A 13,861-nucleotide genomic window follows, 5' to 3' on the forward strand; every position below is an offset into this window, starting at 1 on the left:
GACCTGAAGCGAAGTTCCATTGATCAGAGTTGTGTTCCTTGGCAAGAGACGAGAGGGCCTCGTTCTGGGTTGTGTAGCAATCAATTCTAACATGGCGTCTACTCAGCAAATGGCTCCGCCGAGATCCATCCAACAGGATTGGAATAACCGGGAATATATCGAAGTTATTACCTGCAGTATTAAGAAGATCACCGACTTTCTCAATACATTCGGTACGTCGCTCCCTACTACACGTTTCCTTTATTCCTTATATCCCTCGTTGTTGCCTCTCCATCCTTCCTCAAACGTTTCTCCAATTCTTCTTCGATTCTTTTCTTGTTTCTCTTTCTCTCTCTCTTCTTTCATATATTTACATTCTTTTAACGGGTTTTTCCATTAAATACCTTGCACATTAAACACTTGCGATTCCTTATTATTCATAATTCACCTTTGTTTTCAAACCGTTTTCGTTTTCTGTTACAAACGAGGATCTCGATTGACAGAACACGAATAAAAAACTATTCGATTTCTTCAATTAAGACGTTGTGGTGTTCATGCCTTTCCCGAAATAAGCACGAACGAATTGATAGAAGCGAAAGGGTTTCAACAAAAACATAATCGGAATTGATTAAAATGTGGTTGTAAAGAATTACTCGAGTCTGATGGAGGATAACGGGGAAAGAATCGAAACAGTTTTTAAAACATTTGGTGTTTAATGATTGTTGGGGGGAAAGGCATGAAGGCCACACCTTCCTGTTGGAAAGAAAAACATCAAAGTGTGTGTGTGGAATGATATATGTTTAGATGGAGATTCTGTAAGTGGCGATGAGAAAGTTGATTTGGAGCTTAAAGCAAGGAAGACGGAAAACAATGAAATAAATAAACATGAGTTAATTATTTATAAATGATTAATTCATGTCAGTCTCTCTGTCTCTATTTAAATAGATTTGTAAAGCCAAATATTTATTTGTCATTTAGTTTCGATATTTTATTTCAAAATAGAATTATAGTCTAGCAATATATTCTATAAACCAGTTTCGTTTCGGGTTTAAATTTTTTATTGGAAATACTGAGATTTGCAAATTCTATGAAATAACCAAAATCTGGTTCACTTAATTAATAAATACTTCTCCCTTTTATAAACTTGTTGCATTTTTAGCAAATATATTTGGCATGTAACTTTCTTCACTGCTATTTAATTAGTTCTCTCTTAATTGTGTTGCTTTTCATTAAGTTTATATTTAAATATTTAACCCGGATCAGAGGAGAAATTCTCAGTAAATTTAGGAAGAAAAATAATTAAATTCTTTAATCATAATCCAGATTTATAGTATTTAGTTGTAATTTTTTATTATTTTATTGTAATAAAACAACTTTTTACAAATCACTTCGTATTTTGAAGAGAAATTAAAAGTACCAAATGCTTAAACTATTTATAGATTTAATTTTAACGGAATGGTCCACTTGGAAACATTCACTTAACCTTATTTTGTAGGCTCTGCCGCATTTTGAAGGAATGTTTGGTTCAATTCCTGTTGTTTCCGCTCAAATTTACAACGTAGTCGTACTTAAGTATTTGTCCATGTTTAATTAATCATTGAAAATTAATTTTCGATTTCAATTTTGTTTTGATGACTCTCGCTTTTCTCCCAAAATAAGGGCGTGGTTGTTTATCATCTCTCTCTCTCTCTCGTTTATGAATTGTTTCCCCTCATCTTTATGTAGATACATCAACCTGGTATGAAAATATTCTATGAAATATATGATCAAGACATGGAAATTCTTATCAATAATAAACCTGTGATAGTTTGATAACATCTCACAGCATCCAGGTTCCCGATGTCTCTCCGTGATTGCATGTTATGAATAGGTATCGATGCATGTAGATGGTTACCTAAGTACAAGTCGACCGTCAAAAAAATGTCAACTCAGGAATTCTGTATTCCTCGTTGTTTAATTTCGATTCATTAACTACCAATTATGCTAAGTTCTACTTGAACTAAACTTATTAATATGTGATTTTTCTGTGAGAAAATCGTGTCTACGATCTTAGAACACCAAGTCATATGATGAAAAAGAAGAGAGAGAAAAACAGAGACAGAAAGATCTGTGTTTAGATACGTTCGCATCTGTGGTGTCAAAACAAAACATATTTGGCATGTACTCTCAGTATCTCATGTGTATAATTATATCTTTACAAGCAGTTCTCAGTATATGAGAGTTTAGAAATACGTATGCTATATATAAATATATAAGAAGCATACTGATACACTATATATATATATATATATATATATATATATATCATCATATATATAAGCTATGTTTTGGAATGCTCGTGTTTAAAAACCACTTACTGTAAACTAATTTCAGCCCTGTAGACATCTAAACATTACGTATTAAATAGCTCATAGCTCCGTCAATCCAACAGACTATTATATACGAAAACCATCGCTACTCTGTGAGTTCTAGGATTCAGAAATAACAAACTAAAGTTTAATTAGTGACTACTTTTGTATTGTTTCACTGTCATTTTTTTAAAAAATCCTTACAGTGGTTGTTGTACTACTACTACTACTACTACTACTACCTGCGTTAACAATATTAATCTTGTGTTCTTCAGACGAAACTGAGTTTAAAAGTATCTATACACAATGAGGTGGGATGGGGAGTGTGTGTGTGTGTGTGTAATGGAATTGAAAGCTTCAAGAATGGTAAGTTTAGATACCAGTGAGAGTTGTAGACTTTGGGAACTAGATCATTGTCTAGTTTACTTCCTTCAGTTTTTTTTTTTTTTGGAGGGGGGAATTTTTAACAAGAAAATTAGTCAGCTTCTTCCTCATTAGTTAGATCATGCCTAAATAGATGTTTATGTTTATATAAATGTCTTTATCTTGCCTCTTGAGCAAGATTTTTTGGCACTTAATATAAATGTTGCCACTCCATTCATTGTCTTTAACTTCAAAGAAAACTACCCCTTCGTCACAGATACAGGCGTCAGTGCTTATTCTGCACCACTTAAATTAGTTACTGCTTTACTTTCATCATCCCTACATCTATTCTATATTTTGGGGATGAGGAATTATGTACATCGTTTTTTACAATGGACTGGCATATAGCGTAGTGGATGATAGCGCGGGCTACTAACCCTCGGATTCTGAGTTCAATCCCAGGCAGGGACTATCAACAGAAAAATAACGTCAGCGATGTGTCTTAGGAATGAGAACAGTGTACCCCATTAGTCAAATAAAGGGTTGGGTGCGAAATTCCACCAGAACACCTGATGAAGACTGGAGAGTACACCAGCCGAAATGTGATAACAACGAAGGTGAGAACACCTGTCTGTCCATTACTCTTTTACTTGTTTCATTTGACTGCGGCCATGCTGGAGCACCGCCTTTATAGTCGAGCAAATCAACCGCAGAGCTTATTCCTTGTAAGCCTAGTACTTATTCTAGTACAGTCTCTCTTGCCAAACCGCTAAGTTACAGGGATGTAAACACACCAGCATCGGTTGTCAAGCGATGCTGGAGGGACAAACAGACACACACACATACATACATACACACACACATATATGAAAGAAGCCCGTCGTATATGTATGTGTGATGATGATACATACATACATATACGACGGGCTTCTTCCAGTTTCTGTCTACCAAATCCACTCACAAGGCTTTGGTCGGCCTGAGGCTATAGTAGAAGACACTTGCCCAAGGTGCCACGCAGTGGGACTAAACCCGGGACCATGTGGTTGGTAAACAAGCTACTTACCACAAAGCAACTACTGCACCTTTCTACATCTCTCCGGAACTATCTTTGGTAGAAGTGGAACTGTCATTCAAAACACTCTGGGTTACATAACTAATCCAAGACAGTCGGAACCTTCCCTGTGCAAAGTGACTTCTACCAAAACTGACCAGTTTGCTCAGTTCTTGTGAGTTTCTTTCTTCTCCAGAGTCAAACAATGTCTAACAATTCCAATCTCACCTTGCCACACCTTGCTATGCCTTTCCTTCTTTTAGTTTGCATCATTATAATCGTTGTTATAATGTACATTTTTCCATGCTTGCATGGGTCAGTCAGTTTATTAAGGCAGATATTCTATGGCTGGATGCTCTTCCTGTTGCCAAACCCTACCTGTTTCCTAGCAAAATAATATTTCCTCGTGGCCAGACATGTTTTTGCAGAATGTTGGAAATGAATGACACTGCTTGTATGGCGGTGACACTCGTTTACAACTATCATCCATAGTGAAAACAAAGAAACCCAAATATATGTGCTCATACACAAATATGTACATACTTATTATGCAAATATGATGGGCTTCTTTCAGTTTCGATCTATGAAATTCACTCACAAGGCTTTAGTTGAAGGGCTGTAAAGGACTTTTGTCTAAGGTGTCACACAGTGAGACTGAACCTAAAACCATGTGGTTGGGAAGTAAACTTTTTGACCAAACAGCTGTGCCTAAGCCACGAGTGTTTAAAAGTGCTCTGAGCATCATCTCTCCTACCTCAAGCTGATGAGATAAAAAAAGTTCAATATTTTGAACAATGGCAGTCCCAAATTCTGTATAGGCCACTAGAAGTAATTATTCTTTTAATATGTTTAAAAAATTCTACTATAAAACAATATAACAACTGTTTTAAAACAATGCTAGAATTTTCGTTATTATTATGCAACAATAAATTTGGAATGTTTATTGTTACGTATCTAACTCATCGTATTTCCTTCAAGTCCAACAAAATCTCATTATTATTTCAAATATGTCTGTTACAGGCAGGTTCTGGTGCCCACATAAAATCAAATCATTTAAAAAATGCAGTGTGCTATGGATATGAATAGAAATAATTCTTAATTTAAAGTTCAGTGACACAGCATCATCATCATCATCATCATTTAATGTCCGCTTTCCAAGCTGGCATGGGTTGGACGGTTTGACTGAGGACTAGCGAGCCAGAAGGCTGCACCAGGCTCCAATCTGATCTGGCAAGGTTTCTACAGCTGGATGCCCTTCCAAACGCCAACCACTCCGAGAGTGTAGTGGGTGCTTTTATGTACCACCAGCACAAGGGCCAGTCAGGCAGTTCTGGCAATGACCATGCTCAAAAGGTGTTTTTTATGTGCCACCTGCACAGGAGCCAGTCCAGCGGCACTGGCAATGACCATGCTCAAATGTTGTTTTTCCCGTTCCACCAGCACATGTGCCAAGTCTTATTTAATCTTTACTGTTTTCACTGTCATCATCATCATCATTATCATCTAACGTCATTTTCCTTGCCGGCATGGGTTTGGATGGTTTGACAGGATCTGACAAGCCAGAGAGCTGCACCAGGTTCCAATTGTCTGTTTTGGCAAAGTTTCTACAGATGGATGCCCTTCCTAATGCTAATCACTTTACAGAGTGTACAAAAGGTGCTTTTTTTTTTAAAGCACCAGCACCTGCAAGCTCACAAGACAAGGACCACTTAACAGAGAGAACGAGTGAAATCGAGAGATTAGAGTGTAATAGAAGGACATATGTAGCCATCTTACTGTTGAAGAGATACTTTGCTACCTCAGCAGACAAGGGAGGAGAGGAAGATGGGAGAGGTAGCAATCAAAATGAAATTACAATTATAACATCTCCATATTATAAAATAGTGAAGGTGCACGGCTCAGAGGTTAGGGCATTGGGCTTACAACCATGTGGTTGTGTGTTTGATTCCTGGACCGGGCTGTGTTGTGTTCTTGAGCAAGGCACTTTATTTTTCACATTGCTCCAGTTCACTCAGCTGTAGAAATGAATTGTGACGTCACTGGTGCCAAGCTGTATCGGCCCTTTGCCTTTCCCTTGGATGTCATCAGTGGCATGGAGAGGGGAGGCTGGTATGCATGGGCAACTGCTTGTCTTCCATAAAACAATCTTGCCTGGACTTGTGCCTCGGAGGGAAACTTTCTAGGTGCAATGCCATGGTCATTCGTGACCGAAGGGGGTCTTTACCCTTTATATTATAAAATAGACAAATATTTGGAAGTAGAAATGATACAATCACAAATACAGACAATGAAGAATTCCATTCTGTTTCCTATTAACTCTAACTGGTCTCTCTTAGGATATCAACTTCTCTCGCTCGCTGCCGTGTTTTAGAACAGTATTTCCCAGGCTGGAGCATAGCAGTATTAGCAATATTTTGGTGAGACATGGTTTATTTCAGAATGAAGTCTAAGTAACTAGGGAATAAAACTTGTAACAATGGCAATGGCTGTTCAGTCTGTACAATAACCTGGTTCAATCACCTTGTCCTATTATTGCACAACATCTCGTGGAAGTGTCTTCTGCTATAGCTACAAGCCAACTATTGCATTGTGAGTGAATTTGGTACATGGAAACTGTGCGGAAATCTGTCACATGTGTATATGTGTTTGTCCTGCACTACTGCTTGACAACCTGTGTTAGTTTGTTTATGTCCCTGCATGCTAGCGCTTCAGCACAAGACACTGATAGAATAGGCACCAAATTTAATAATAAGTATTGTTTGACCAAGGCCCTTCAAGGCGATGCTTCCTCTTGGCCATCATCTGATGACTGAAAAGGTAAAAGATGAACTATATGTGCCTGGGTGTGTAAATCTTGTAAACTTCCTCTGTTTTTGGTGGGGCACAAATTGTTTTTAGAAATAATATGATTTGCATGGAAGGAAAATGGTTGAGAAATAGAGTTTTAGAGTCTCTGTTTCTTCTCTTCTGGTTTCTGTTTCATGGGTTTTATTCATTGTACACAAGAAACGGTATTTGTGTGATAGGATTTAAGTGGCAGCTTGTAAGAGAGGTACAAGTGGACAATGGTAAGAGTGAGTGATGGCTGTCATGAACAAGTGGCTTGGGAGAGAATGAGTGGTGACTAGCAGCACCAGAAATAGGGAAGAGGCTGAATGATGGGGAGATAAATGGAAGAGGGATGAGTGAGTGGTGGAGATAAAGGAGGTATCAAACACGATGGGTCAGACATGTTTCTTGTGGAAGAAGGAAATGAGCAACCGACTTACAACTGTTGCGCACTATCAGGATAATAATAAGCACACACACACACTCATATATATATATATATTCTTTTATTTGTTTCAGTCATTTGACTGCAGCCATGCTGGAGCACCACCTTTAGTTAAACAAATCGACCCCAGGACTTATTGTTTGTAAGCCTAGTACTTATTCTATCGGTCTCTTTTGCCAAACCGCTACGTTACAGGGACACAAACACACCAACATCAGTTGTCAAACACAGACACACACACACAGAGTTATACAACGGGCTTTTTTCAGTTTCCGTCTACCAAATCCACTCACAAGGCTTTGTTCGGACCGAGGCTATAGTAGAAGACACTTGCCCAAAGTGCCACACAGTGGGACTGAACCCAGAACCATGTCGTTAATAAGCAAGCTACTTACCACTAGTCATCACTCCTTCTCTACCAAGCCACTTATTAATGACAGCCATCACTCACTCTTACCATTGTTCACTTGTACCTCTGTTACAAACTACCACTTGGCTTCTATCACACAAATATACAAGGTGTTTCAAAAGATTTGATATCATTTGAGATGTAAATATCACAGAAACTACAGAGTCAAAGCAAATGAAACTAAACAAGCTTAATGTTGAGCAGCATAAGATTTATTCCTCCAAATTTGAATGAAAAATTCAAAAGTATGTGGATCCCATGAACAATTTCACAAATGTTCAATATGCACACAGCCTGAGAAACAGCACATGTCAAGTTGGTAGTCTAGCTGCTCCCATATACGCTGCAGCATGTCTTGGGTAACAGTCTCCAGTGCGGTAGTGATTCTCTGCTCGAGTTCCTCTAGGTTTGCAGGAAGAAGGGGGACATAGACCAGGCCCTTCACATAACTCCCTTGTTTGCGCTTTCGCTTGTCATCTGCTGTTATGACCTGAGCAAGCTGCAGCTTGTAGGGTTTCGTTAGCAAGCGTTTCTTCAGGACGCACCAAACTGTTGTTGGAGGAATTCGTGTTTCCAGACTTGTTCTTATGGACTTTTTGAGGGGCTTCGCAAGAGTTTTTAGCAAACCCGCTTGACCATCTCTTCCGATGTTAGTGTTCATCCAGATCCTTTTGTCCTGCACAGACAGCCTTCCTCTTTGAATTTTTTGTGTCATGTCCAAATCTGCATTGCCGTTGGTGACTTTTTAGAGAACTCTCTCACAAATGCACGCTGCAGTCTACTTCGACTGTGTTCGAGCATACTCCAACACACAAAACGCCTTTTCTCTTACAGTGAATGCCATTTCTATACCTGGAAAGATAAACATATCAAACATTAAATGTAAAATTTTGACTTGTTTCTACGCATGCTGTTAAAATTTGAAGTCATTTGAACAAGAACTGGCAAAGTTATTAAATTGCAAAATGATATCAAATTTTTTGAAACACTCTACATGGCTACTGATTGTGCTAAAAATCACTCCCCCAACATCTTAAAACGAGAAGGACACACTGATTAATGTAGCAGTGATGGCAACAAATTTTCTGATCAAACCAAAGAATCTGTTTCCATTGCTTTTTCAAATTGCTGATGCTATCATTTGGACAGATGTGTCAATGTTTTTCTGTGACAGAACCAAAACAGATTCTGCAAGACATCCTGCCTGACACTCTTTTAATTCTGCCAATCCACCAAATCAGACTCATACGTTTTGTTGGCAAAATAATTCCCCTCACTCAGTCAATAGGGTTTTTTTTTTTTTAATTTTCCTTATTCTGTTCTTTTGTTTAGCAAGTTACTTGGCAACCTCACTAGTGCCAGTGGCATAAAAGAAAAAAGCATCCAGTACAAACTGTGAATTGGTTGAAATTAGGAAGGTATCCAGCCTTAGGAACCATGCCAAAGCTGACACTGGAGCTTGCCAGATTCTGTCAAATTATCCAACCCTTGCCAATATGGAAAACGGATGCTAAATGATGAAAGGATGGACAAGGTTGACCTTGGCAGGATTTGAACTCAGAGTGTAAAGATTTGGAACTAATACTACAAGACATTCTTTCCAGCATTCTAACAACTCTAACAGTTTATATATGAAGGACAGGGTGGTCACAGATGGAATGTATATGACCATAGGCCTTTTTGACTTGGACTAGATAGCAACAACTACTTTGGATTTCATGCTTTATTATAGAATTGTTTTTGTGGTTAGTTTTCCCTGTGATGGAACAGGGGACAACTGATGAAGGGAATGTTCTTTATGTTGCCTGTCTCATTTCTCTATTTAGCTTAGACCTTCTTTGTGCGGGCAACCAGATCGAACCATCTCCGAAATGGCCGTGACTTCTGGGACTTGACTGAGGAAAGAAAGCCAAGAATGACCCATCTTTTTTTGGCCTGCCCTTCTAATTGTTGTTTCTCTTGTCCGCCTTTGTATCATCTACCTGTCCGGATGTTTTAATGTCCTCTATTGTGTTTTTATTCCATTTATATATATATATATATATATATATATATATATATATATATGTGTGTGTGTGTGTGTGTGTGTATGTATTGTAGCCCTTGCTATATAGGGGTAGTCGCAGAGTGGTTGACTTTTAACTTGATTTTGTTATCAATTGTTTCTGTTTGTAGAGGTTTTGAATTTGACAAGACGCTTGTTTTCTACATGATAATTGTTTAGAAAACATTGTAATCAATATCTTTGTGAAAGATTGATGTCTTTAAGATTTGCTTTTTTTCTTCTCTTCTCCATCCAGATTTGTCTTGTCGATCACGACTGGCCACTCTCAATGAGAAGTTGACTCAACTAGAAAGAAAAGTTGAGTACATTGAAGCTAGGGTAAGTTTAAATCTACATGCAAGGTCATGAAGTGATATTACCAATTTGTTATATATAGACGTGTGTGGATGTCTGTTGCAAGTGAGAATGTTGAAGTTAGAAAATTACTATTTGTAAATCTCACAACGAGAGATATTCAGCAACAGTACTTTGTAGTAAAGATTGTTTGCCAACATAAGATGGCAGTCCTAGTTTAGGACGAATGTTGCTGTAATTTAGCCCAGGAGACATCGTCCCCAGCTGGCTATACAACACGATCTGTGTCCTTATATTTTCAAACAAGGGAATCTAGCACCCCTACTCAGCTCAAAACAATATCTGTGTATTGCGTTTTCCGGGTTATTTCCCTTCATCAGCATAGAATAATTGTTCGGCTAGAGGTGGCGCTGCCAAATTCCTGTTCAAAATATATAGTTTTCAAAGTGATAACTAGAGTCACTGATCTATAAATTAGAAAATTACTATTTATAAATCTCACAACAAGAGATATTCAGCAACTGTACTTTGTAGTAAAGATTATTTGCTAACAAAACATGGCAGTCCTGGTTTAGGATGAATGCTGCTGTAATTTAGCCCCAGGAGATATCATCTCCAGCTGGCTATATGAAAATATTAGGACGCAGATTATGTTGTATAGCCAGCTGGATATGATGTCTCCTGGGGCCAAATTACAGCAACATTCGTCCTAAACCAGGACTGCCATGTTATGTTGGCAAACAATCTTTACTCCAATGTTGAAGTTGTTGATCGCTTCACTTATCCTCACAGTGAAATTCATAGCAGTGTTGGCTTCATGGGATGTTTGGTGCTGCCAATATCTGTGGAAGAGGACAAAAGTGTGAGTCTTTAGGTCTCTGGTCCTCCCTGTCCTGCTCTATAGTTTATGAGACTTGGACACTGTCCGAGATCCCTTAGGAGCCACTTGAATTCCTTTGGTACAAGGATGCTTTGCAGGATTATGGGTTACCATTGGTCAGATTTCATTTCCAACCAATGATCCTTCTAAGAAACTGAGATGCATCCTACTTCTTGCATGACTGGGGAGCACTAGCTCTGACTGTTTAGCTATATTGCTCAATTTTCCAAGTTAGGCTCTGCTTACCATGTTCTCTTCCCTGAGGATCTGGCTGAGTCAGCGACTTGCGTTGGTCATGGCAGATGAGGAGGTATCTTGAGGTATCTTGCAGAGACAGGGACGACTGACTGGGACTCTGCTTGATGGGTCACCTGGGAGGACCTGGAAATATACTGACAAATGGTGAATGCAGTAATGGGCTGCTATGGTGCATACCTCAACACCTGACCTCACCTGATGTCTGTGTGTATGAATTGTGTCTGTATATGTGCATGGATATGCGTTTTGAGTTCCTTTGTCTTAACATTGAGCAACAGCTGTAAATGAGAGTCTCCATCATACGAGTGGTGTCGATCGTTTTGTAGAAACATGTCCAATCCCTTGTGCTGTTCAGGTTTGAAGAACTTGCGGGAGAATATTACCTTGCTTGGAAACAGATGAAGGGTGATGACAGGAAAGACATCAGGCTGTAAAAATCTGCCTCAACAAATTCTATCTGACCCATGCAAGCTAGCAAAAGTACTCACTAAAATGCTAACAATGACTCTTAGATGCCGAGGATTTAAGAAAATATGAAAGCAATGAAGAGAACATGTTTCACTGGATGTGTGTGAAGTAAAAATGATTGTGGGGTGCTCTAAGTGATTGAAGAAAAACTCTGGGAAGACATGTGATGAGGCATTGAAGACTGATCTCATGATGCTGAACTTCACAGAAAAGATGATGGTAGCTGAGATGCTTTCACAGAAACCATCTCTGCCTTCCCAGTCCCCTCCTCTGCTCCTACAGTTCATTGATTAACCTTCTTTTCACAGCTTCTCTCTCCTCAACACTCCTCTTTCCCTCTCATCACATGCCCCACCATCAACTACCTTGGAATCCAATGAGTTGGAGGAGCGAGTCATTCCAGTACCTACTTCAGCATGGTGGTTTCTACAGCTGGATACCTTTCCTAACACCAACCCATTTTCAAAGTGAAGTGGGTGTCACTTTTGTGCTACCGGCGCTAGTGAAGATTGCCTCATAACTTGCAAGACTAAAATCTCTAAAGTGACTTCCATAGGGTGATGGAGAAGCAAATTAAATGAAACAGATTTATAGTTGTGAGAGAATGGTGGTAGGAGAGGAGGCTAGTAGTAGTAGTTGGGAAGTGTGAAGACACGTGGCTTAGTGGTTAGTATATTTGGATCATAGTCATAAGTTCATAGGTTCAATTCCTGGCAGCATGTTATGGCCTTGAGCAAGAGACTTTATTTCCTGTTGCTCTAGTTTACTCACCTGGCAAAAATGAGGAGTACTTGTATATGAAAGGACCAACCTTGTCGCATTCTGTCTGTCACTGAAATGCATGTTTGTGGAACGCTCAGCCATTTGCATGTTAATTTCACGAGCTGGCTGTTCTATTGATCGGATCAACTGGAACACTCATCATTGTAACTAATGGAGCACCATTTGATGGGGGAGGGGTATAGCAAGGAACAGGAGAAAGGGAAGGGATTAGTGAGAGGGATTATTGAGAAAAGTGGATGGGATGGGTTGTGTGGGAAGGAGTCTAGAGCTATCTTCTAGGAGACATGGAAGGGAGCAGTAGATTAGGGTGGAGAGAAATCCTGAGTGAATTAGTGAAGGAAAGCATTGGGGGGGGGGGCGCAGATGAAGAAGAGTGTTGAGGAGGCAGGGGTGTAGGTGGGAGAAATCAAATTAATTGAATTTTAGATTGAAATATTGACAATATTTTCATCTCCAAAGAAGAAATTATTAAATTAAAAAATTATAATCTTAGAAAATGTATTTATTGAAATGATATTTTGTGAAAATTTGTGATTTTCACTTTCATTATCTATATTTGATGAAAGTTGTTTGGGCAGAGATAGGCACAGGTGGGGGAAGGGTCTGGTTAAGAAGCTTGCTTTCCAATAATGTGGGTTTGGGTTAAGTGCCACTGTATGGCACGATGACCCCAGGCTGGCCAAAGGCTTGTGAGGGCATTTGGTTGATGGAAACTGAAAGAAGCCTGTCATATACATAGATATGGAATTGACATGTGTCCATATGTATGTATAATTGAAAAGATTGGAGTCAACAAGGAGTACAGTTGGACATTTATTTTTTTAATCCCTACAATTGTTTCCACACAACTTAGTCCTCCAGGTGTGCAGGTACCTGATTATGCAACTGTTGCTCTGCAGGTTAACAGTTGCATAATTAAATAATAAATGTCCAACCGTCCTCCTCCTTGTTGACTCCAGTCTTTTTAATTATCAATTCACACACGACAGATGCCCAAACGGAAACCTGGAATTCCGTATAATCCTACTACTGGTTAGCACAGGGTAAACCTGAAGGTGGACGAGCTTTATACTGTACTCTACTACGTTCTTAACAGAATTGGAGACCCCGCCTTCAGTCATGAATGACCATGGGGATTGCACATAGAAAGTTACCCTCCGAGGCACAAGTCCTGGCAAGGTTGTTTATGGAAGACCAGCAGTCTCCCATGCATACCGGTCTCCCCTCTCCACGCCACTAGTGTTATCCAAGGGATAGGCAAAAGGACCAATACAGCTTGGCACCAGTGATGTCGCAACTCATTTCTACAGCTGAGTGAACTGGAGCAACGCGAAATAAAGTGTCTTGCTCAAGAACACAACACACAGCCCGGTCCGGGATTCGAATTCACAACTTCATGGTCATAAGTTCGACACTCTAACCACTGAGCCATGTGCCTTCACTTTAACAGAATATACCATAACTATATATGTGTGTGTGTGTGTGTACATACATACATGTATGTGTGTGTGTGTTTGTTTACACATGCCTCTGTCTTGACATCATATAATGGTTTTGCCATGAAAAATATGTTCATTCATGGGGAAATATTATGTTGCTTGGAAACAGCTGAGAGTTAGTGACAGGAAAGGCATTCAGCTGTAAAAGAATTTGTCTCAACAAATTCCATCCATGCCAGGCAAGCATGAA

General features: G+C 39.2%; 1 protein-coding gene and 1 long non-coding RNA gene across 2 annotated transcripts in view; one reads left to right on the forward strand and one right to left on the reverse strand.

Annotated features, from left to right (window-relative positions):
* The window catches only part of LOC106867336 (putative protein BRICK1-B), a 23,324-nt gene continuing 9,463 nt past the window's right edge, over positions 1-13,861 (forward strand). Inside the window, exons 1-2 of the mRNA XM_014912183.3 lie at positions 1-212; positions 9,725-9,807. Coding sequence (XP_014767669.1) covers positions 92-212; positions 9,725-9,807 — 204 coding nt within the window. The 5' untranslated portion in view covers positions 1-91. The remainder of the gene's footprint in view (positions 213-9,724; positions 9,808-13,861) is intronic.
* The window catches only part of LOC128247549 (uncharacterized), a 24,351-nt gene continuing 18,110 nt past the window's right edge, over positions 7,621-13,861 (reverse strand). The window contains exon 2 of the long non-coding RNA XR_008263859.2: positions 7,621-8,276. This is a non-coding gene — a long non-coding RNA (uncharacterized LOC128247549). The remainder of the gene's footprint in view (positions 8,277-13,861) is intronic.

The sequence above is a fragment of the Octopus bimaculoides genome, chromosome 4 (genome assembly GCF_046866305.1).
Source record: "Octopus bimaculoides isolate indiv1 chromosome 4, ASM4686630v1, whole genome shotgun sequence".
Taxonomy (NCBI): domain Eukaryota; kingdom Metazoa; phylum Mollusca; class Cephalopoda; order Octopoda; family Octopodidae; genus Octopus; species Octopus bimaculoides.